The sequence below is a fragment of the Desmodus rotundus genome, chromosome 3 (genome assembly GCF_022682495.2).
Source record: "Desmodus rotundus isolate HL8 chromosome 3, HLdesRot8A.1, whole genome shotgun sequence".
Lineage (NCBI taxonomy): Eukaryota > Metazoa > Chordata > Mammalia > Chiroptera > Phyllostomidae > Desmodus > Desmodus rotundus.
In genome coordinates, this window is record NC_071389.1 from 154595927 (window position 1) to 154616501 (window position 20575).

A 20575-nucleotide genomic window follows, 5' to 3' on the forward strand; every position below is an offset into this window, starting at 1 on the left:
TATTTCGTGCTGTTTGTGACTCTTTTGGCCTTAACTTTGAGAGCAGAGCAGGTGGAGGATCTTTGGGGGCATACAGTAAGATGCACACACTTGGGAAACTCTGAAGCCTTCTGGGTGTGGTCAAACCTTGAATGAATGAATAGGAAGAGGGGCCTGGCTGGTGCCCTGACCTCCAGCCCCTGCTTCCCATAGGTGGCTTCTAAGGGCCCCTTGAAGTTCCAGAGCAGCTTTTCTGTGGGCCGGCCAGATGACCACCCTGCTTTCCTTTCAGGTGTGATTGTATGGTAGGTTTTAAAAAGAGGTAATATGGGAATGGAGGTAACAGGTGTCAAGTGATACTTCACTTTCCTAATCTAGTAGATTCTGATAGTGTGTGTGCGGGTGGGGAGTAAAATAAAATTTCCTTTCCCGTGCTATGTCACAAGAGGCTCATTACCAATCTCTGAAAATGGAATGTGAGTTCAGGGAAGGAGGACTAATATTGTGGTTCTTAAGTAATTGATTTATTGATCCTGGGCACCTTTGAGGGTTCCCCCTGTCTGATCTGTCCCAGTCACTCAACCCCAAGTGGCTGACAGGGTTATTTGGTAGTAGCTGATTTGAGAAGAGGGGCTTGTCCTTCTTTGCTCAGGTTTGTGTGTGGTCCCTCCAGTTAAGCAAAAGGAGTGGAAAAGGTGAAAGATAAACTTCTCAAATCTTATTTAGACTTCTGTTTTAGGCATTTCCCCCACTCCCTCTTCTCTGGGAACACTGTACTTCTCTTTCTTTGCTTAAGTCTCTACCTTTCTCACTAAGAGCTGCTGACACTTATTCCTTTCCCTTCTGTAGGATCCCTTTTCTCTTCCTCACCTCTATAATTTTTCTTATTCTTTATTTCTCTCTCTTTTGGACTATGCTTAGTTGCCTCTGAGGTTTAGGAAAATATGCCCAAAGGTGTGGATCTCAACCATCTTAGGTATTACTTTAGTGTGTTACATTTGGCTCTAGTATAGGCAGGCATATTTTAGAAGAAGGGACCGTTACCCCCACCCCCATAGTGCGTGTGGAAACCCTGTTTGACGGAAGAGGAAGGAAGTTATTCTGCTCCGCTGTGTCCTGCCCTGTTTAGAACTCCTCCAAGTGGCAGTGTGCTTCCTGAGACTACAACTCCCAGCATGCCTAGCTTCAGGCCTGACTACACATGCTCAGTAACTCTTAAGGCCCACTTCTGTTTAACTACTAGGGATGTCTGGGGAGGAAGGGCAGTTGGTGTTGCTAAGGGTGACGAACTGAGGACTTCAGGCTGGGTGAGATCCTGAGTTCAGTCACTGCAGTGGCCAGGGAGTTGAGCCTGAGCTGGATTTGGATAGGCAGTGGGTAGAAATTGGGGAGTTCCTCACGTTGTGATTGGGATATCGTGGTTAGAAACAGTGGAGGTTGGGAAGATCCATCCATACCTGGGCCTTAGTTTTAGTAATGTGTTATCATCCTCCCAGACTCCAGACTCCCATCTCTGGGAGACGAATTTCAGCTGTACTCAGACTTCTTGGGTTATGATTACCCATGGGTTGACACTGACAGACCTCCAGAATGGTAGCTGACCTGAGACCTGAGGAAAAAGGACAGGGATAGGGCCCATCAGAAGCCCAGAACGCAGACGTGAGGCAAATGGCGGTAACTAGACGTAGACTGGATGTTCTTCTAGTTGGATGCTGTTGCCCTGGGAACTCTTAGATGGGAGTAAGGAAGTGGGAGAAGGGAGGAGATCCTCTGACAATCCGGAGTTGGAGAAGAGGGTCTGTGTTTATCAGGGGAGGAAGTAGGCAATAGGATAAAGGTTAGGGAGAAACACTTTTTTTTGATCTTTAGTACTGGAGTGTGTAGTATGGCTTTGTTCTGATTTCTGTAGTATCTAGATACCATTAGCTGCTTTTCTCCTAGGGTTCTGGGGAAAGTGTTTAGTGGAGAGACTTACTAGTCACATAGATATATTTTTTGGGTCTGACAGGTCTCCCCGAGAGGGCCCTGCCCAGTCGGAGAGAGGGATGGACAGCCAGAAGCCGCCTGGTGAGGATAAAGATTCAGAACCGGCAGGTGAGTAGGGCAGATTCTGGGTTTGCTGGCAGCTTTATGCTGATCTCAGGCAACTTGAGATTTCTGGTCCTGGAAGAAGCACAGGAGCTAAGTCTGCCTAATAGACAGGTAATTGAAGGACTTTATTCTTTGGGACAAAAGTCAAAACACCATCACTGGGATCCACCAAGGGTTTTAGATAATCTCATGGGTCTCATGAGTGGACTAGTTATTAAATAGTGGATGATGGCTGATCAATGCTTCTCTGTTTGTTCATTCAGCTGATGGACTTGCAGCCTCTGAGGAGTCAGGTGCCACTGAGGCAGACCTTCCCAACCCACATGTGGTGGAGGTCTCTGTGCCCAGTTCTGGGGGACCCAGGCTTCAGGAGCCTCCCCAGGACTGCAGGTAACTAGTTTGGGAAAATGAGGATATAAGGGTACGTGAGTATTCGATGTGAGATTCTGGGACTTTCGAGAAGGAATATTTAGGAAAATTCAGTGTTTGGGAAGCACAGATGTGTTAAATCGCGGAGTTGCTGGGTGCCTGTGGGGTTGTCAAGGATCTGGCATGGTGCTGACGCTTGTGTGTCCACAGTGGGGGTCCAGTGCGGCGTTGTGCTCTCTGTAACTGCGGGGAGCCCAGTCTGCATGGGCAGCGGGAGCTACGGCGCTTTGAGTTGCCATTTGACTGGCCCCGGTGTCCAGTGGTGTCCCCTGGGGGGAACCCAGGCCCCAATGAGGCAGCACTGCCCAGTGAGGACCTATCACAGATTGGTTTCCCTGAGGGCCTGACACCTGCCCACCTGGGAGAACCTGGAGGTAAGTGAGGAGAAGTGGGGTAACTGATCTGGGCAGGAAAGAGGGTAGGGGCTAGGTGGTCCAGAGCCAGCGATCACTTTTTAATTAATTCTTTCTGTTTGCCTTTTTTTTTCACCTATACAGGGTCCTGCTGGGCTCACCATTGGTGTGCTGCGTGGTCGGCTGGTGTATGGGGGCAGGAGGGCCCAGAACTATGTGGTGTGGACAAGGCCATCTTCTCAGGGATCTCACAGGTGGGGCTGGAGCCAGGGGGTTGCACAGGCAAAGGGCAGGTTGTGCAGGGCTGGTGGGGTTCCAAGAGTCAGGGTAGAATGAGAAGGATAGTGGACATACTGGGGCAGATCTAGTGGCTGACCTGTTGCTCTGGGGTGAGCTGGCTGGCATTGAGGCTTTGTCTCCACCCCGGCAGCGCTGCTCCCACTGCACCAGGCTTGGTGCCTCCATCCCTTGCCGCTCGCCTGAATGTCCACGGCTTTACCACTTCCCCTGTGCGACTGCCAGCGGTTCCTTCTTATCCATGAAAACACTGCAGCTGCTATGCCCGGAGCACAGCGAGGGTGCCACACATCTGGGTGAGAAGTCCTGCCCTTTGGACATTGGGCAGACGAGGGGCCAAGTATGCCTGGGGATTTGTACTCTGCAGAGCACTTGTCAAAGTCTATAATTTTGTACTGTCTGTCGGGCTCACTAAAATAGGCGTGAACTTTGAGAGTGCAGGGGCTTTGCCTGTCTTGTTAGCATGGTGTCTGCAGTGCCTAGAACAATGAATGCCTAGCATATATTAGGCAGACACTTAGTAACTATTTATTTGTTCATTTTAGTTCATGGAATGCCTGTTACGTGGACAGCACTGTGCTGAGTCCTACAGGGAATCCATAGCTGACCTGTGTTCTCTGTCCCTTCTGATGGCAGAGGAAGCTCGTTGTGCAGTATGCGAGGGGCCAGGGGAATTGTGTGACCTGTTCTTCTGTACCAGCTGTGGGCATCACTATCATGGGGCTTGCCTGGACACTGCTCTGACTGCCCGCAAGCGTGCTGGCTGGCAGTGCCCTGAATGCAAAGTGTGCCAAGCCTGCAGGTAAGAATGGGAGGGCAGGAGGGAAGTCTTGGACAAAGCACAGTTTAGGATTAAAAACAAGGGGAGGGAGGGCCCTTTTATATGCCCTGTCTCTGCAGGAAACCTGGGAATGACTCTAAGATGTTGGTCTGCGAGACATGTGACAAAGGATACCATACCTTCTGCCTAAAGCCACCTATGGAGGAACTGCCTGCTCACTCTTGGAAGTGCAAGGTGAGGGTCCTTGACTCTGCCTTATTCTTCTAATTCTACCTCCTACAACATCTGGAGTTTCCCTGTTGTGACAAGTCCCATGCTTCCCTCCAGTCTCTGCTGTCTGACCAATGCCCGTTTTGCCTTCTCCCCTCTTTTAGGCATGCCGGGTATGCCGGGCCTGTGGGGCAGGCTCAGCAGAGCTGAATCCTAACTCTGAGTGGTTTGAGAATTACTCACTCTGTTACCGCTGTCACAAAGCCCAGGGAGGACAGCCTATCAGTTCTGTTGCTGAGCAGCATCCTGCTGTCTGTTGCAGGTAAGTAGTATGGACCGGAAGAGATTGGGCTGTGGGATCGGAAGTGCTGAGATTGTCAGGGGCCATGTTAAAGCAGGCTGCCTTAAGAGGGGAGCCCTGAGGTGGGCAGTACAATCCATAGCATTCATGCCTAGTCCCAGTGCACTCTCTAGGAGTTGATAGCTGATGAGAGCCACGGTGCGTGCTCCCCTGTACCCTCTGCAGATTCTCACCCCCAGAGCCTGGTGATCCCCCCACTGATGAGCCCGATGCTCTGTACGTTGCATGCCAAGGGCAGCCAAAGGGTGGGCACGTGACCTCTATGCAACCCAAGGAACCGGGGCCCCTGCAATGTGAAGCCAAACCACTAGGTGAGTAGGGTTTGAGGGTTCCTGAAAGTAATCCCCTTGTGTTCTGTGGCAAGAGACAGTTTCTGCTCTGCCCCAGACCCTACACTTTCTATGGAGTGGAGTTGAGCTAGGTAGGAGCATAGTACGTTATGTCTGCAGGGAGAGCAGGGGCCCAACTTGAGCCCCAGTTGGAGGCCCCCCTAAATGAGGAGATGCCACTGCTGCCCCCACCGGAGGAGTCACCCCTGTCCCCACCACCTGAGGAATCACCCACATCCCCACCGCCTGAGGCATCGCGTCTGTCCCCGCCGCCTGAGGAATCACCCCTCTCTCCACCGCCTGAGGAGTCTCCTCTGTCTCCCCCACCTGAATCATCATCACCTTTTTCTCCACTGGAGGAGTCGCCCTTTTCTCCACCAGAGGAGTCACCCCCATCTCCTCCACTTGAGACACCCCTATCCCCACCACCTGAAGCATCACCCCTGTCCCCACCATTTGAGGAGTCTCCCCTGTCACCCCCACCTGAGGAATTGCCCACTTCTCCACCACCTGAAGCATCTCGCCTATCTCCACCACCTGAGGAGTCACCCATGTCCCCTCCACCTGAAGAGTCACCCATGTCTCCACCACCTGAGGCATCGCGTCTGTTCCCACCATTTGAAGAATCACCTCTGTCCCCTCCACCAGAGGAGTCTCCCCTCTCCCCACCACCTGAGGCATCACGCCTTTCCCCACCACCTGAGGACTCACCCATGTCCCCACCACCTGAAGACTCACCTATGTCCCCCCCACCTGAGGTATCACGCCTATCCCTCCTGCCTGAGTTGTCACGCTTGTCCCCTCCGCCTGAGGAATCTCCCCTGTCCCCACCACCTGAGGAGTCTCCCACATCCCCTCCACCTGAGGCTTCACGCCTATCCCCACCACCTGAGGATTCACCCACATCCCCACCACCTGAAGACTCACCTGCTTCCCCACCACCGGAGGACTTGCTTGTGTCTATACCACTGGAGGAGTCCCCCCTGTCACCACTGCCTGAGGAGCCGCACCTGCCCCCTGCACCTGAGGAGCCATGCCTGCCCCCTGCACCCGAGGAGCCGTGTGTGTCCCCCCGGCCAGAGGAACCGCGCCTGTCTCCTGCACCAGAGGAACTGCTTCTGTCGCCCCAGCCTGAGGAGCTGTGCCTATCACCTGCACCTGAGGAGCTGCACCTGTCCCCCCAGCCTGAGGAACCACACCTGTCTCCCATGTCTGAGGAGCCACAACCATCTCCGGTGCCTGAGGAACCATGCCTGAACCCCCAGCCTGAGGAGCTACACCTGTCCCACCAGCCTGAGGAACCACACCTGTCCCCTCGACCTGAAGAGCCCCTTGAGGAGCCAGGCCCGTGCTCTGTACGTGAGGAATTGCCCTTGTTCCTCCCATCTGGGGAACCACCCTTATCCCCCTTGCTTGGAGAGCCAGCCCTGTCTGAGCCTGGGGAACCACCTCTGTCCCTTCTGCCTGAGGAGCTGCCGTTGTCCCCATCTGGGGAGCCATCTTTGTCACCTCAGCTGATGCCACCAGGTAAGGGGATGTTAGTATCCTCTTATTCTGGGGCAGTCCTAATTTTTATGGCACATCTAAGAGCCTCCCTTTTTCTCTTTCCTTCCAGATCCTCTTCCTCCTCCGCTCTCACCCATCATCACAGCTGTGGCTCCACCGGCCCTCTCTCCTTTGGGGGGGTTAGAGTACCCCTTTGGTGCCAAAGGGGACAGTGACCCTGAGTCGCCATTGGCTGCCCCCATCCTAGAGACACCCATTAGCCCTCCACCAGAAGCTAACTGCACTGACCCTGAGCCTGTGCCCCCTATGATCCTTCCCCCATCTCCAGGCTCCCCAATGGGGCTGGCCTCTCCCATCCTGATGGAGCCCCTTCCCTCTCGGTGTTCTCCACTCCTCCAGCATTCCCTGCCTTCCCAGAACTCCCCTCCTTCCCAGTGCTCTCCTGCTCTGCCACTGTCCCTTCCCTCCCCACTGAGTCCCATGGAGAAGGCAGTGGAGGTCTCAGAGGAGGCTGAGCCACCTGAGATGGAGACTGAGAAAGTCTCCGAACCTGAGTGCCCAGCCTTGGAGCCCAGCCCTACTAGTCCTCTCCCCTCTCCCATGGAGAACCTTTCCTGCCCTGCACCCAGCCCTGCCCCAGCCCTGGATGACTTTTCTGGCCTAGGGGAAGACACAGCCCCTCTGGATGGGACTGACACTCCTGATTCCCAGCCAGAGGCTGGGCAGACCCCTGGCAGTTTGGCTAGTGAACCTAAGGGTTCCCCTGTGCTCCTGGACCCCGAGGAGCTGGCTCCTGTGACCCCTATGGAGGTCTATGGCCCAGAATGCAAGCAGACAGGGCAGGGCTCGCCCTGTGAAGAGCAAGAGGAGCCACGTGCACCAGTAGCCCCTACCCCACCTGCTCTCATCAAATCTGACATCGTTAATGAGATCTCCAATCTGAGCCAGGGCGATGCCAGTGCCAGTTTCCCTGGTTCAGAGCCCATGCTGGGCTCTCCTGACCCAGAGGGGGGTGGCTCCTTATCTATGGAGTTGGGGGTGTCTACAGATGTTAGTCCAGCTCGAGATGAAGGCTCCCTTCGGCTCTGTACTGACTCTCTGCCGGAGACTGATGACTCGCTGTTGTGTGATACTGGGACAGCTGTCGGTGGAAGCAAAGCTGAGGGGGACAAGGGGAGGCGGCGCAGCTCCCCAGCTCGTTCCCGCATTAAACAGGTAAGGGGCTATTTAGTCACTGGATGTGGTCGACTTCATGCTAACATCAGAGGTACAGTTCTGTGTCACTAGTACCTTCCCATTTGGCTTATTGAATTCTGGACTCAGAGATCCTCTAGTCCATCCTCTTACTTTATTATGGAGACTATTGATATATAGAGTGGGAAGTGACTTGCTTAGCTTCGTGGTTACTCAGTGATAGAATAAGGACTAGAAACTCAGGTCTTTAACGCCAGTGTTTTTTGTCTTTGTACCACTTGGCCACTTTTTCTGGGAAGAAGATCTTCCTGCCTGTTGCTTTCTGAGAGCTAGCTTTTCCTCTGTCCTCCCTGGGACTCCTGGCCTTTATTACTTGTCATGCTCTGTCCATTAGTCTCTTCTCTTCCCTCCAAGCCTGTGAAGCTAACACACTAACCCTCTACTTATCCCTGTAATCATCCACTTCCCTAATTCAGGGTCGCAGCAGTAGTTTCCCAGGAAGACGCCGGCCACGTGGAGGAGCACATGGAGGACGTGGGAGAGGACGGGCCCGGCTAAAATCAACCACTTCCTCCGTTGAGACTCTGGTAGTAAGGAGAGGCCTCCCATTCCCCAAACATGCTTCAGCTGGTCCCTTCAAGATTAAACACCCTTTACTGCTGTCAGTCCCCTGCACGCTCACCTGCCTGCCTACTAGCCTAGGGCCTATCTGACTCTGCTCCTTCTGTCCACTTGGCTCTCAGGCTTCTCTGAAATCTCTGATGTCGGGCTGAGGCCCAGTTTGGGAGCTGGGGTGTTCTTCTGCTTCTTAGTCTGGCTCCTGGCCTTCATTTAGCCAGGGGTTCACACCTCCTTCCCCCCAACACCAAAGAGGAAGGCAGCTTAGTTGGGGCATATTTAGCTGCCTCACTTTGTATAACTCTCTGCCTATAAGGTTGCTGATATCGATAGCTCTCCCAGCAAGGAGGAAGAAGACGATGATGACGACACCATGCAAAATACTGTGGTTCTCTTCTCCAATACAGACAAGTTTGTCCTAATGCAGGTACCATATGTGACGAGTGTAGTCCGTCCTTATTAGTGAGACCAGGCAGACTGACATTGGGTGTATGTGTTTAGGTGGGTAAAGCAGATGCAGAAAACCAAGGATCTCCTTCTCTACCCAGCTAATTGGAAAACAGTGAATCAGAATCACATTGTTCATTTGTTCATTCATCAAATTTGTCTTGAGTGTCTCTGAGTTTGGTACCGACTTAGGAGCTAGGGATACAGCAGTGAAAAGGCAGGAATGGTTTCTGCCCTGTTGAAGCTTATAGTCTGGGGAGCTTATGTATGTGCTTACCTGAATAATCTCAAAGCTGGTAGAACACTGGCACATATGTTACTCTCTCAGCCTGACCCATCTTTACCCGTCTACTCTTTTCACTTCTTAACTTAACCCACACCAGCCGGTTTCAGTTCACAGTACCTGATCAGATGAGCAAGGCATGCTGGGAAGGGGCAGGGTCCTGTGATGGCTCGCAGTGCGATCCCTGCCTTCGGTTCCCTGACTTCTTCCCTCAGATTAGAGTTGTGGTCAGTTGTCAGGACTGAGTGCAATGAGGAGACCTAGATGGACATTGGAGTTTCTGTATATTTCCCCAGGACATGTGTGTGGTATGTGGTAGCTTTGGCCGGGGAGCTGAGGGCCACCTCCTTGCCTGTTCCCAGTGTTCGCAGTGCTATCACCCATACTGTGTCAACAGCAAGGTGAGTTCACAGCCCTAGAGGCCCGGGCTGTGGAATGGGGACATTTGCTTTTTATTTTAAGCCCCACACTACTCAAAGGGGCCATTGGTGATGGAAGTCATTCATCAGACTCATCTTGGGGAAGAACACTTTGGAAATGGTGGTGGTCTTTATAGTTTCTTGGTGGTAGACCATGATCTGCTGGTATAACTCAGTCCATCATACAAACTTTGAGAACTTTACTGGTAGAAAACACCATAGAGTGGAGATAAAATGTAAAAGGAAAATCATAAGCAAAGGTCTACAAAGAGAAGGCAGTGTTTTTGACCTAAGCATGATCAGTTGGTTTGGTGTTTTCATTATTGTTAACTTAGAACTTGTCCAATGCTAACATTCCCTAACTTGCAGCAGAAGCAGGTTTTAAATGTTCAAGAGAAATGGGGAGAAATACAACCTAATCTCCATGAGCTTGCTGGGGACATGACTAGTAAAAGATTGCCATTCCATTTTCGTAATGAGGCAGTGACCAGGCGAGGCTGTTTTCTGAGTGGCAGAGATCCCTGGGAGCCTAACTGTAGAGTCACTGCAGGGCGTGGCAAAAGTAGGTTTAGAGCTGTTTGTATGGAAAACAGTACAATAATCAAATAATACGAGAATAAACTTTCATGTACTCACAACTATAACCCTACTTTTGCCTCATCCTGTATTTTGGGGGTGAGGGTGCTCTGCGCAGCCTCTCTCTGCTCAAATGGAGGTCTAGCCTGGGTCCTCCAGCCCCACTCATATAAGTCTGCCCTTCCTTTTGCTTCACATCCTGAAAAGTTGTCATCCTCTGCACCAGATCACCAAGGTGATGCTGTTAAAGGGCTGGCGTTGTGTGGAGTGCATCGTGTGTGAGGTGTGCGGCCAGGCCTCAGACCCCTCACGCCTGCTGCTCTGTGATGACTGTGACATTAGCTACCACACGTACTGCCTGGACCCCCCACTACTCACCGTGCCCAAGGGCGGCTGGAAGTGCAAGTGGTAAGGAGACCCAGGATCTTCAGAGGGGCCCTGGGCCTGAGATGTCAGAGTGGATGTGATGTTGAGTGTGTGACAGAGGCTGGATTTAGAAGGCCATCCGGTTGCATGGTTCTTAGCGAGCACCTCTGGATGCTTTGGATAGGTTAGGGGCTGAGGGCCTGTCTTTCTCCTCCCACCAGGTGTGTGTCGTGTATGCAGTGTGGGGCCGCCTCCCCTGGCTTCCACTGTGAATGGCAAAATAGTTACACACACTGCGGGCCTTGTGCCAGCCTGGTGACCTGCCCTGTCTGTCATGCCCCATATGTAGAAGAGGACCTACTGATCCAGTGCCGCCATTGCGAACGGTGAGGGTGCCCCTTTCCCCTTGTTTGGCTTCCTCTTCCCTTGTTTTCAGCTTTGCATTGTCTGGGTTTGTCTCATCACGTGTGCCTTCTCCCAGGTGGATGCATGCCGGCTGCGAGAGCCTCTTCACGGAGGATGATGTGGAGCAGGCAGCTGATGAGGGCTTTGACTGTGTCTCCTGCCAGCCTTATGTGGTAAAGCCTGCTGGTGAGTGCCAGGTGCTGGGGATGGGGAGCAGGAGTCAGGGCTGGGGTGTCCTTCCTTAGAGACAGGGCCTCAAACTGCCTCGGTTTGTCCTTCTCACCACAGCGCCTGTTGCACCTCCAGAGTTGGTGCCCATGAAGGTGAAAGAGCCAGGTGAGTCACAGAATTCTGAGTGCCAAAGCCAGAGGAGAGCTTACTGTCTAGTCTACCTCCAACCCCCTAACTTTATCTCATTTGAAGAGGAGGAAACTTCAGAGCCAGGGAGATTCAGTAGCCTGCCCAAGGTCAGCCAGTAGGTTAGTGGCAAAGTTATGACTACAACCAAGGCCTCAAGTTTCCCAAGCAGAGTTTCTTCCACCAGGAAGTACGGTCTCTGTACTGCCAGGATGTCATCCCCAGAGAGCACAGGGCCTGCTCTGTTTCTCCAGTGAAGGGGCTGGGGCTGTCTCCTTTTCCATTATGATGTAGGCATTGCTTGTGGCATCTGGGACTCTCTGTGCTGGCATTCAGCACATAAGGGCACTCCTAGCCCCAGACAGTTAGAGAATGTATTTAGTGAACCTAGGGTTAATCATGAGCAAAGTCATTCTTCATGCTTCTGCGGCAGCAGCCTCCTAATCCCCCTGGGTCATTGATGGAGAATTGGGCCCTTAGCTAGCCCCCAGTGGTGGCCTGTCTTCTCCACCCCTCAAGCCCAAGGCTGGACTTTGGTCTGTCTCTTTCTCACTGCTTTTGTCCCAGCTGGGCACTTAGGCTGAAACTTGTAGTTCTGGTTTCCCTGGGGTCACATGCTCTTCCCGTTTGCACAGAACCCCAGTACTTTCGCTTCGAGGGTGTGTGGCTGACAGAAACTGGCATGGCTGTCCTGCGTAACCTTACCATGTCACCCCTACACAAGCGGCGCCAGCGGCGAGGACGGCTTGGCCTCCCAGGCGAGCCTGGGCTGGAAGGTTCTGAGCCCTCAGATGCCCTTGGCCCTGATGACAAGAAGGATGGAGACCTGGACACCGATGAGCTGCTCAAGGGTGAAGGTTAGGCTGGAGAATCTCAGGCAGTGACAGAGTAGTGGGAGCATGCCTGTGAGAGCTAGATGTTGGATGGGAGCAGCATTGCCACTCCAAGTCACTCTGAACCACTGTTGGTCTTGTTCAGATGGCCCTGGCAAGGCTCTCTATTCTCGGGTGGCAGGACAACAAAATTAAAAGGGCCCATGCCTGTGCTCTGCCTCCATCTCTTGGCTCTGTTTGAATATGCAGCTGGTGTGGAGCACATGGAGTGTGAAATTAAACTGGAGGGCCCCGTCAGCCCTGACGTGGAGCCTGGCAAGGAGGAGACCGAGGAGAGCAAAAAACGCAAACGCAAACCCTATAGGCCAGGTGAGGCCCTGGGATGGGCAGTGGGGTGGGGAGGGGTTGGTTCACCCAGTCCCCAACGGCTTCTCAGCCTCAGCTCTGCCTCCTCGTAGGCATTGGTGGTTTCATGGTGCGACAGCGGAAATCCCACACACGTGTGAAAAAGGGGCCTGCTGCACAGGCGGAGGTGTTGAGTGGGGATGGGCAGCCCGACGAGGGTGAGACGGGTGAGGGCTCCAGCGGGGCCTGGGAGAAGGTGGGGATCACAGTACCTACAGGGCAGTGCCAGGGAGGCCTGGGGGGATGGCTCACTCCAAGGGCTAAGAGGGTGGTGGGCCCAGTTGGTATTGGGGAAGAGAGTAGGCAGAAAAACATCCTTAGGCCAAGTTGGGAGCAACGTGCTCAGTGTCCCCAGAGAAGCCAATACCTCCCATTCTGTCCCTAGTGATGCCTGCTGACCTGCCGGCAGAGGGCTCTATAGACCAGAGCTTAGCTGATGTGGATGAGAAGAAGAAGCAGCAGAGGCGAGGGCGCAAGAAGAGCAAACTAGAAGATATGTTTCCTGCTTACCTGCAGGTGGGCCTTAGGCTCTGCAGGGTGTGGGACGTGGTGGGGCTGTCTGCCTTGCAAGACATGAAGAAGCCTATTTCTCCCTGCCTTTTCTCACAGGAGGCCTTCTTTGGGAAGGAGCTGCTCGATCTGAGCCGGAAAGCCCTTTTTGCAGTTGGAGTGGGCCGTCCAAGCTTTGCACTAGGAACCCCAAAAGTCAAGGGGGATGGAGGCTCAGATAGGAAGGAGCTCCCCACCTTACAGAAAGGTCAGTCATGTCGGGGGGAGGTGGTCTAAAGGGACCCAACTTTTCTCTGTGCTTAGGAGCTGGTAAGGGAATTTGGTGGGAAGTGAGCTGGTCTCCAGGAATGGCGGGTAGGCCAAGGGCCCTGGCCTGTTGAGCTAGGGACCCATTCTGAATGTCAGATGTAGGGCATTTCTGATTGGAGTGGCAACTATTGCTTGTAGGAGATGATGGTGCAGAGGTTGCAGATGAAGAATCCCGTGGCCCTGAAGGCAAGGCGGATACACCAGGTGAGGGCTGTTGGGGGGACTTGGTCCTAGCTTGGTTTTCCCTCTGTCATCCTGTTCTGCCCCTGAGCACCATCAGGGTTGGAGACTGGAAACTATTCCATGCTATGGTTTGGTTTGGTCAGTGTGGTACCTCCATGCTGGCCTTGATTCATGAGTTTCTCTTGGCCACTGCAGGTCCTGAGGATGGGGGCGTAAAGGCATCCCCAGTGCCCAGTGACCCCGATAAACCAAGCACCCCGGGAGAAGGGATGCTTAGCTCTGACTTAGACAGGATTCCCACAGAAGGTGAGGCTGTGACCTGCACTTTTCATTTATAATGGTCCTCTGTGGGAGAAGGAGAAGGTCCTGCGTGTGGGACTCTCATCTATACAGTGGGGAGTTCTGGGCACCATCCCTGGCCATGATTGTTTGTAGGTGCTCTTTCAAATCCCCAGTCTGCCTAAGCATCATCCTCCATCAATCCCCCACAGAGCTGCCCAAGATGGAATCCAAGGACTTGCAGCAGCTCTTTAAGGATGTTCTGGGTTCTGAACGAGAGCAGCATCTGGGTTGTGGAACCCCTGGCCTAGACGGCAGCCGTACACCGCTGCAGAGGCCCTTTCTTCAAGGTGATATGGGTGGTTTGAAGACTGGTGGGCAGGTATGGCCAGGCTTGCCCCCAGGATGGGCCACCTGCTCCCTTTCTCTGATCCTATGCCTCTTATAGGTGGACTCCCTTTGGGCAATCTCCCCTCCAGCAGCCCAATGGACTCCTACCCGGGCCTCTGCCAGTCCCCATTCTTGGATTCTAGGTTGGTATCTGTGCTTAACCTTTGTGGGCTATCCCCATTGTCCCTTCCCTCCAGTTGGGCCCACGCCAAGGGAGGGAACCTTAGACTCCTGGGTGCTGCTGTAGCAATACGTCTGCCTGCTCCTCTCCGCCTCCTTGTTGGTGGCCCTCCTCTGTTGGGGTAGGGCACTGGTCTGGCTCTTCTGGGCAGTTTGGGGTGGGATGTGGCATCTCTGCCCCCTGTGACTCTTTGCCCCTGCGCCCCAGGGAGCGCGGGGGCTTCTTTAGCCCAGAACCTGGTGAACCAGACAGCCCCTGGACAGGCTCAGGGGGCACTACGCCCTCCACCCCTACTACACCCACCACGGAGGGTGAGGGCGATGGGCTCTCCTATAACCAGCGGAGTCTTCAGCGCTGGGAGAAGGACGAGGAGTTGGGCCAACTCTCCACCATCTCGCCTGTGCTCTATGCCAACATTAACTTTCCCAATCTCAAACAAGATTACCCAGGTACCTGTGGGACAGGGGCATGAGAGACAGCAACCGGTAACATGGTGGGTGCAGGGGACACCTGCCAAGTGTCCTAACGCAATCCCTCTGCCTTCCAGACTGGTCTAGCCGTTGCAAACAAATAATGAAGCTCTGGAGAAAAGTTCCAGCTGCTGACAAAGCCCCTTACCTGGTGAGACAGAAGGAAACCTGGGTCAGCATGGGAACTGAGGGGGGAGCGTGTTTTGGGGAAATTCACTTCAGTTCTTTCCCTTCCCCACTCCTGAAGCAGCTGGGCCAGAAGGGATCAGCTTTTGGGTAGGGAGTGTGAGTGACATGGAGGATGGGAGCTGGGCACGAGACTAGTCCTGAGGCTTTGTCTTCTATCCTTCAGCAAAAGGCCAAAGATAACCGGGCAGCTCACCGCATCAACAAGGTGCAAAAGGTGAGTGGGGCCCCACCAGGCTGCACTGCTGATGCCCCGTGGTGGGCGGCCTCTTTGAGGGTGGGGTGTAGGGCCTGTGCACAGCAGTCTGACTGCTCTGTGCCTGGTCTCCTCCCGTAGCAGGCGGAGAGCCAGATCAGCAAACAGACCAAGGTGGGCGACATGGCCCGTAAGACTGACCGACCGGCCCTACATCTCCGCATTCCCCCCCAGCCAGGGGCACTGGGCAGTCCGCCCCCTGCTGCGGCCCCCACCATTTTCATTGGCAGCCCCACTACCCCCGCCGGCTTGTCTACCTCTGCGGATGGGTTCCTGAAGCCGCCGGCGGGCACGGTGCCCGGCCCCGACTCGCCCGGTGAGCTCTTCCTCAAGCTTCCACCCCAGGTGCCTGCCCAAGTGCCTTCGCAGGACCCCTTTGGACTGGCCCCTGCCTACACTCTGGAGCCCCGCTTCCCCACGGCACCACCCACCTATCCTCCCTTTCCTAGTCCAACTGGGGCCCCCACGCAGCCCCCAACGCTGGGTGCCTCATCTCGTCCTGGGACTGGCCAGCCAGGGGAATTCCATACCACCCCTCCCAGCACTCCCCGACACCAGCCCTCGACACCTGATCCCTTTCTCAAACCCCGTTGCCCCTCACTGGACAACCTGGCTGTGCCTGAGAGCCCTGGGGTAGGGAGTGGCAAGGCTTCCGAGCCCCTGCTGTCACCCCCACCTTTTGGGGAATCTCGGAAAGCCCTGGAGGTAAAGAAGGAAGAGCTTGGGGCATCCTCTCCTAGCTATGGGCCCCCAAATCTGGGCTTTGTTGACTCACCCTCCTCAGGCCCCCACCTGGGCAGCCTGGAGTTAAAGGCACCTGATGTCTTCAAAGCCCCCCTCACCCCTCGGGCATCTCAGGTAGAGCCCCAGAGCCCGGGCTTGGGCCTAAGGCCCCAGGAGCCATCCCCTGCACAGGCTTTGGCCCCTTCTCCCCCTAGCCACTCGGATATCTTCCGCCCTGGCTCCTACCCTGACCCTTATGCTCAACCCCCATTGACCCCTCGGCCTCAACCCCCACCCTCTGAGAGCTGCTGTGCCCTACCCCCTCGATCATTGCCCTCCGACCCTTTCTCCCGAGTGCCCGCCAGTCCCCAGTCCCAGTCCAGCTCCCAGTCCCCATTGACACCCCGTCCTTTGTCTGCTGAGGCTTTCTGCCCATCCCCTGTGACTCCTCGCTTCCAGTCCCCTGACCCTTATTCCCGCCCGCCCTCTCGCCCTCAGTCCCGTGACCCTTTTGCCCCACTCCATAAGCCACCCCGACCCCAGCCCCCTGAAGTTGCCTTTAAGTCTGGGCCTTTAGCCCACACTCCACTGGGGGCTGGGGGCTTCCCAGCAGCCCTGCCCTCAGGGCCGGCAGGTGAGCTCCATGCCAAGGTCCCAAGTGGGCAGCCCCCCAATTTCGCCCGGTCCCCTGGGACGGGTGCATTTGTGGGCACTCCCTCTCCCATGCGTTTTACTTTCCCTCAGGCAGTAGGGGAACCTTCCCTAAAGCCCTCTGTCCCTCAGCCTGGTCTCCCTCCACCCCACGGGATCAACAGCCATTTTGGGCCCAGCCCTACTTTGGGCAAGCCTCAAAGCACAAACTACTCAGTAGCCACAGGAAACTTCCACCCATCGGGTAGCCCCCTGGGACCCAGCACCGGGTCCACAGGAGAGGGCTATGGGCTGTCCCCGCTACGCCCCCCATCAGTTCTACCACCACCCGCACCCGATGGATCCCTCTCCTACCCACCCCACGGAGCCTCACAGCGAATTGGCATCACTTCTCCAGTCGATAAGCGAGAAGACCCAGGGGCTGGAATGGCCAGCTCTTTGGCGGCACCTGAACTTCCAGGTACCCAGGACCCAGGCATCTCCAGCCTTAGTCAGACAGAGCTGGAGAAGCAACGGCAGGTGAGTTGACATTGTGGAGCTGAGCCCCCATATCCCTGCGGTCCCTATGCTCTCCCTTTAATTGGAATGGGACAGACTTAGTCCTCTTCTGTTCTCTGCACAGCGCCAGCGACTACGGGAGCTGCTGATTCGGCAACAGATCCAGCGCAACACCCTGCGGCAGGAGAAGGAAACAGCTGCAGCAGCTGCAGGAGCAGTGGGGGCCCCGGGCAGCTGGGGTGCTGAGCCCAGCAGCCCTGCCTTTGAGCAGCTGAGTCGAGGCCAGACCCCCTTCACTGGGACCCAGGTAGGTAGGGTGGCAACGTGTGATGGGCCCAGGATACTGAAGGTGGCCCCATCTTCATCTACCTCTTTCTCTCCTAGGATAAGAGCAGCCTTGTAGGGCTACCCCCAAGCAAGCTGGGTGGCCCCATCCTAGGGCCAGGGGCTTTCCCCAGTGATGACCGACTCTCCCGGCCACCTCCTCCAGCCACCCCTTCCTCTATGGATGTGAATAGCCGGTGAGGCTCCAGGGGGTCCCCTGGGGGTAAACCAAGGGAACAGACTTCACCACGTTTGTGTACTCTGATAAACCCATCTGTGTAATCCTTCTGTCTCGCTTACTCTTTTTTTCCATTCCTTCCCCTTTGCCACATTAATTCTACCCTTTCCTACTGCCCTAGGCCCATGTTCTAGATCTTCTTTACCTTGATGTCATCTTACTGACTACTGCATATTTTTCCAGGCAACTGGTGGGAGGCTCCCAAGCCTTCTATCAGCGAGCACCCTATCCTGGGTCCCTGCCCTTACAGCAGCAGCAGCAACACCTGTGGCAGCAGCAGCAGCAAGCAACAGCAGCAAACTCCATGAGACTTGCCATGTCTACTCGCTTTCCATCAACTCCTGGCCCCGAACTTGGCCGCCAAGCCCTAGGTTCCCCCTTGGCGGGACTTCCCACCCGCCTGCCTGGCCCTGGTGAGCCAGTGCCTGGTCCAGCTGGCCCTGCCCAGTTCATTGAGTTGCGGCACAATGTACAGAAAGGACTAGGACCTGGGGGGGCTCCATATCCTGGTCAGGGCCCCCCTCAGAGACCCCGTTTTTACCCTGTAAGTGAGGACTCCCACCGACTGGCTCCTGAAGGGCTTCGTGGTCTGGCGATATCGGGCCTTCCCCCACAGAAACCCTCAGCCCCTACTGAACTGAACAATAGCCTCCATCCAGCATCCCACACCAAGGCTCCTACCCTGCCCACTGGCTTGGAGCTTGTCAGCCGGCCCCCCTCAAGCACTGAGCTTGGCCGCCCCCTTCCTCTGGCCTTGGAAGCTGGGAAGTTACCCTGTGAGGAACCTGAGCTGGATGATGACTTTGATGCCCACAAGGCCCTAGAGGATGACGAGGAGCTTGCTCACCTGGGCCTGGGTGTGGATGTGGCCAAGGGAGATGATGAGCTGGGCACCCTGGAAAACCTGGAAACCAACGATCCCCACCTGGATGACCTGCTCAATGGGGATGAGTTTGACCTCCTGGCCTATACTGACCCAGAGTTGGACACCGGGGACAAAAAGGACATCTTCAATGAGCACCTGAGGCTGGTGGAGTCAGCCAATGAAAAGGCTGAGCGGGAGGCCCTGTTGCAGGGGGTGGAGCCAGGGGTCCTGGGCCCAGAGGAGCGCCCTCCGCCTGCTGCTGATGCTTCTGAGCCCCGTCTGGCACCAGTGCTCCCTGAGGTGAAGCCCAAGGTGGAGGAGAGTGGGCGCCACCCTTCCCCTTGCCAGTTCACCATCACCACCCCCAAGGTAGAGCTGAAGCCAGGGCAGAGTGTGATGGGCAGCCGGGACACACGGATGGGCACAGGGCACTTTTCCAGCAGTGGGCACACAGCTGAAAAGAGCCCCTTTGGAGCCACAGGAGGACCACCAGCTCACCTGCTGACCCCTAGCCCACTGAGTGGCCCAGGGGGGTCCTCCCTGCTGGAAAAGTTTGAGATAGAGAGTGGGGCCCTGACCTTGCCCAGTGGACATGCAGCATCTGGGGATGAGCTGGACAAGATGGAGAGCTCACTGGTAGCCAGTGAGTTACCCCTGCTCATTGAGGACCTGTTGGAGCATGAGAAGAAGGAGCTGCAGAAGAAGCAGCAGCTTTCAGCACAGCTGCAACCTGCCCAGCAGCAGCAGCAACAACAGCAGCACTCTCTACTGTCCACACCAGGCCCTGCCGGGGCCATGTCTTTGCCACATGAGGGCTCTTCCAGTTTGGCTGGGCCCCAGCAACAGCTTGCCCTGGGACTTGGAGGCTCCCGACAACCAGGCTTGGCCCAACCACTGGTGCCCACCCAGCCACCAGCTCATGCCCTTCAGCAGCGCCTGGCTCCACCCATGGCCATGGTGTCCAGCCAAGGGCATATGCTAAGTGGGCAGCATGGAGGGCAGGCAGGCTTGGTTCCCCAGCAGGGCCCACAGCCAGTGCTGGCACAGAAGCCTGTGGGTACCATGCCACCCTCCATGTGCATGAAACCCCAGCAGTTGGTGATGCAGCAGCAGCTGGCTAACAGCTTCTTCCCAGATACAGGTAACCTCCACTGGGGGCACTGGTTTAGTAACTCAAGGGTGATCTCTGTCACCAGCAAATGGAGACTAAGGCTGCAGACCTAAGATAATTCATAGTTAAGGGAGATGGGACACAAAGGTTTGACTAGTTAACATACTAGTGGTGTAGGTGGAAGCACTGTAGCCTTTAAGATGAGAGGAGCATTGCCTGGCAAGTAGTAGACATTTGGATGTTTGAGTGAATGAATGAGATGAATGCATGAAGCGTGATTAGCAAAGGCTTTGTAGCTATCATGAGACTGAAAGATTAGGACTTGGATAGACGTGGTACAAGAGAAAGCACTCTAGGTAGGTGAAAAGACTTGAGTACAGTTGACCCTGGAACAACAGGGACCTTATTGGTAGGAAAGCCAGTGGGGTATATTTGGAGAGTAGGTGAAATTGTTAGGCTGGAATAGACTTTGTATAGAGGGAAGTGAGTGGGTACTACCATAATTCTGGAGAGGTAAGAAAGGGGGCCAGATTAAGGATGACCTCAAATTATAAAGTCATTTTTTGAGTAATTACTATTTGTAGTCAGTATGCTGAATGCTTTACATTCATTATCTGATCACAAACTAACTGAACAGGTACTACTATTATCTTTGATTATAGAAAAGGAAACTGAGGTGTGGAGGTTAAGTAACTTGCCCACTATCATACAACTGACAGCTAAGAGTTTGAACTCTGGCCCTCTGATCCTCTTAACTGCTCTACTGCCTCAAAAGACCAGGGCAGGGAGTTTGGTTAGTCCTTTAAAAAGTGGGCAGTCAGTTAAGTTTTCTGAGTGGTGGAGCAATATACAATGTGCATGCTTTTAAAAAGATTGAAGTTTTTGGTGGTTGCTTATTTCTCTTTTTTCACCCAGCGTCCTGGACAGGCAGGTGAGTGGGCTGTAGGTGGTCCATGTCGGACCCATGACAGCCCTGGCATCCAGGGCTTTGCCACAGGGACTGCGTCTTGGGTTCTGGGGCTGCACTAGTTGCTCTAAGAACACTACTTTTGAAGAACGCTTTTTAAGTCATAAAACGTACAGTTAATCCTTGAACAGCGTGAGGTTAGAGGTGCTGACTCACGTAGTCATATCTACATATACAAGGAGGGGCCCCCAAAGA

At 54.7% G+C, this 20575-nt stretch overlaps 1 protein-coding gene across 12 annotated transcripts in view; it reads left to right on the forward strand.

Moving 5' to 3' along the window:
• Positions 1–20575, forward strand: part of KMT2D (lysine methyltransferase 2D) — a 39986-nt gene that overhangs the window by 3412 nt on the left and 15999 nt on the right. For 5 of the 12 annotated variants that reach the window (XM_053921538.1, XM_053921544.1, XM_053921545.1 and 2 more), the window contains exons 2-36: positions 193–284; positions 1988–2073; positions 2334–2460; positions 2650–2873; positions 2997–3106; positions 3283–3445; positions 3786–3951; positions 4050–4164; positions 4305–4462; positions 4667–4812; positions 4951–6357; positions 6446–7551; positions 8007–8120; positions 8465–8575; positions 9175–9279; positions 10100–10281; positions 10461–10625; positions 10721–10830; positions 10933–10980; positions 11637–11858; positions 12084–12203; positions 12293–12406; positions 12625–12755; positions 12849–12996; positions 13197–13262; positions 13437–13547; positions 13733–13870; positions 13969–14053; positions 14299–14540; positions 14639–14712; positions 14914–14964; positions 15085–16896; positions 17000–17182; positions 17260–17396; positions 17621–19443. In XM_053921538.1, coding sequence (XP_053777513.1) covers positions 193–284; positions 1988–2073; positions 2334–2460; positions 2650–2873; positions 2997–3106; positions 3283–3445; positions 3786–3951; positions 4050–4164; positions 4305–4462; positions 4667–4812; positions 4951–6357; positions 6446–7551; positions 8007–8120; positions 8465–8575; positions 9175–9279; positions 10100–10281; positions 10461–10625; positions 10721–10830; positions 10933–10980; positions 11637–11858; positions 12084–12203; positions 12293–12406; positions 12625–12755; positions 12849–12996; positions 13197–13262; positions 13437–13547; positions 13733–13870; positions 13969–14053; positions 14299–14540; positions 14639–14712; positions 14914–14964; positions 15085–16896; positions 17000–17182; positions 17260–17396; positions 17621–19443 — 10192 coding nt within the window. The remainder of the gene's footprint in view (positions 1–192; positions 285–1987; positions 2074–2333; positions 2461–2649; positions 2874–2996; positions 3107–3282; positions 3446–3785; positions 3952–4049; positions 4165–4304; positions 4463–4666; positions 4813–4950; positions 6358–6445; positions 7552–8006; positions 8121–8464; positions 8576–9174; positions 9280–10099; positions 10282–10460; positions 10626–10720; positions 10831–10932; positions 10981–11636; positions 11859–12083; positions 12204–12292; positions 12407–12624; positions 12756–12848; positions 12997–13196; positions 13263–13436; positions 13548–13732; positions 13871–13968; positions 14054–14298; positions 14541–14638; positions 14713–14913; positions 14965–15084; positions 16897–16999; positions 17183–17259; positions 17397–17620; positions 19444–20575) is intronic. The other 7 variants (XM_053921540.1, XM_024575357.3, XM_053921550.1 and 4 more) reach the window with 6 other exon arrangements.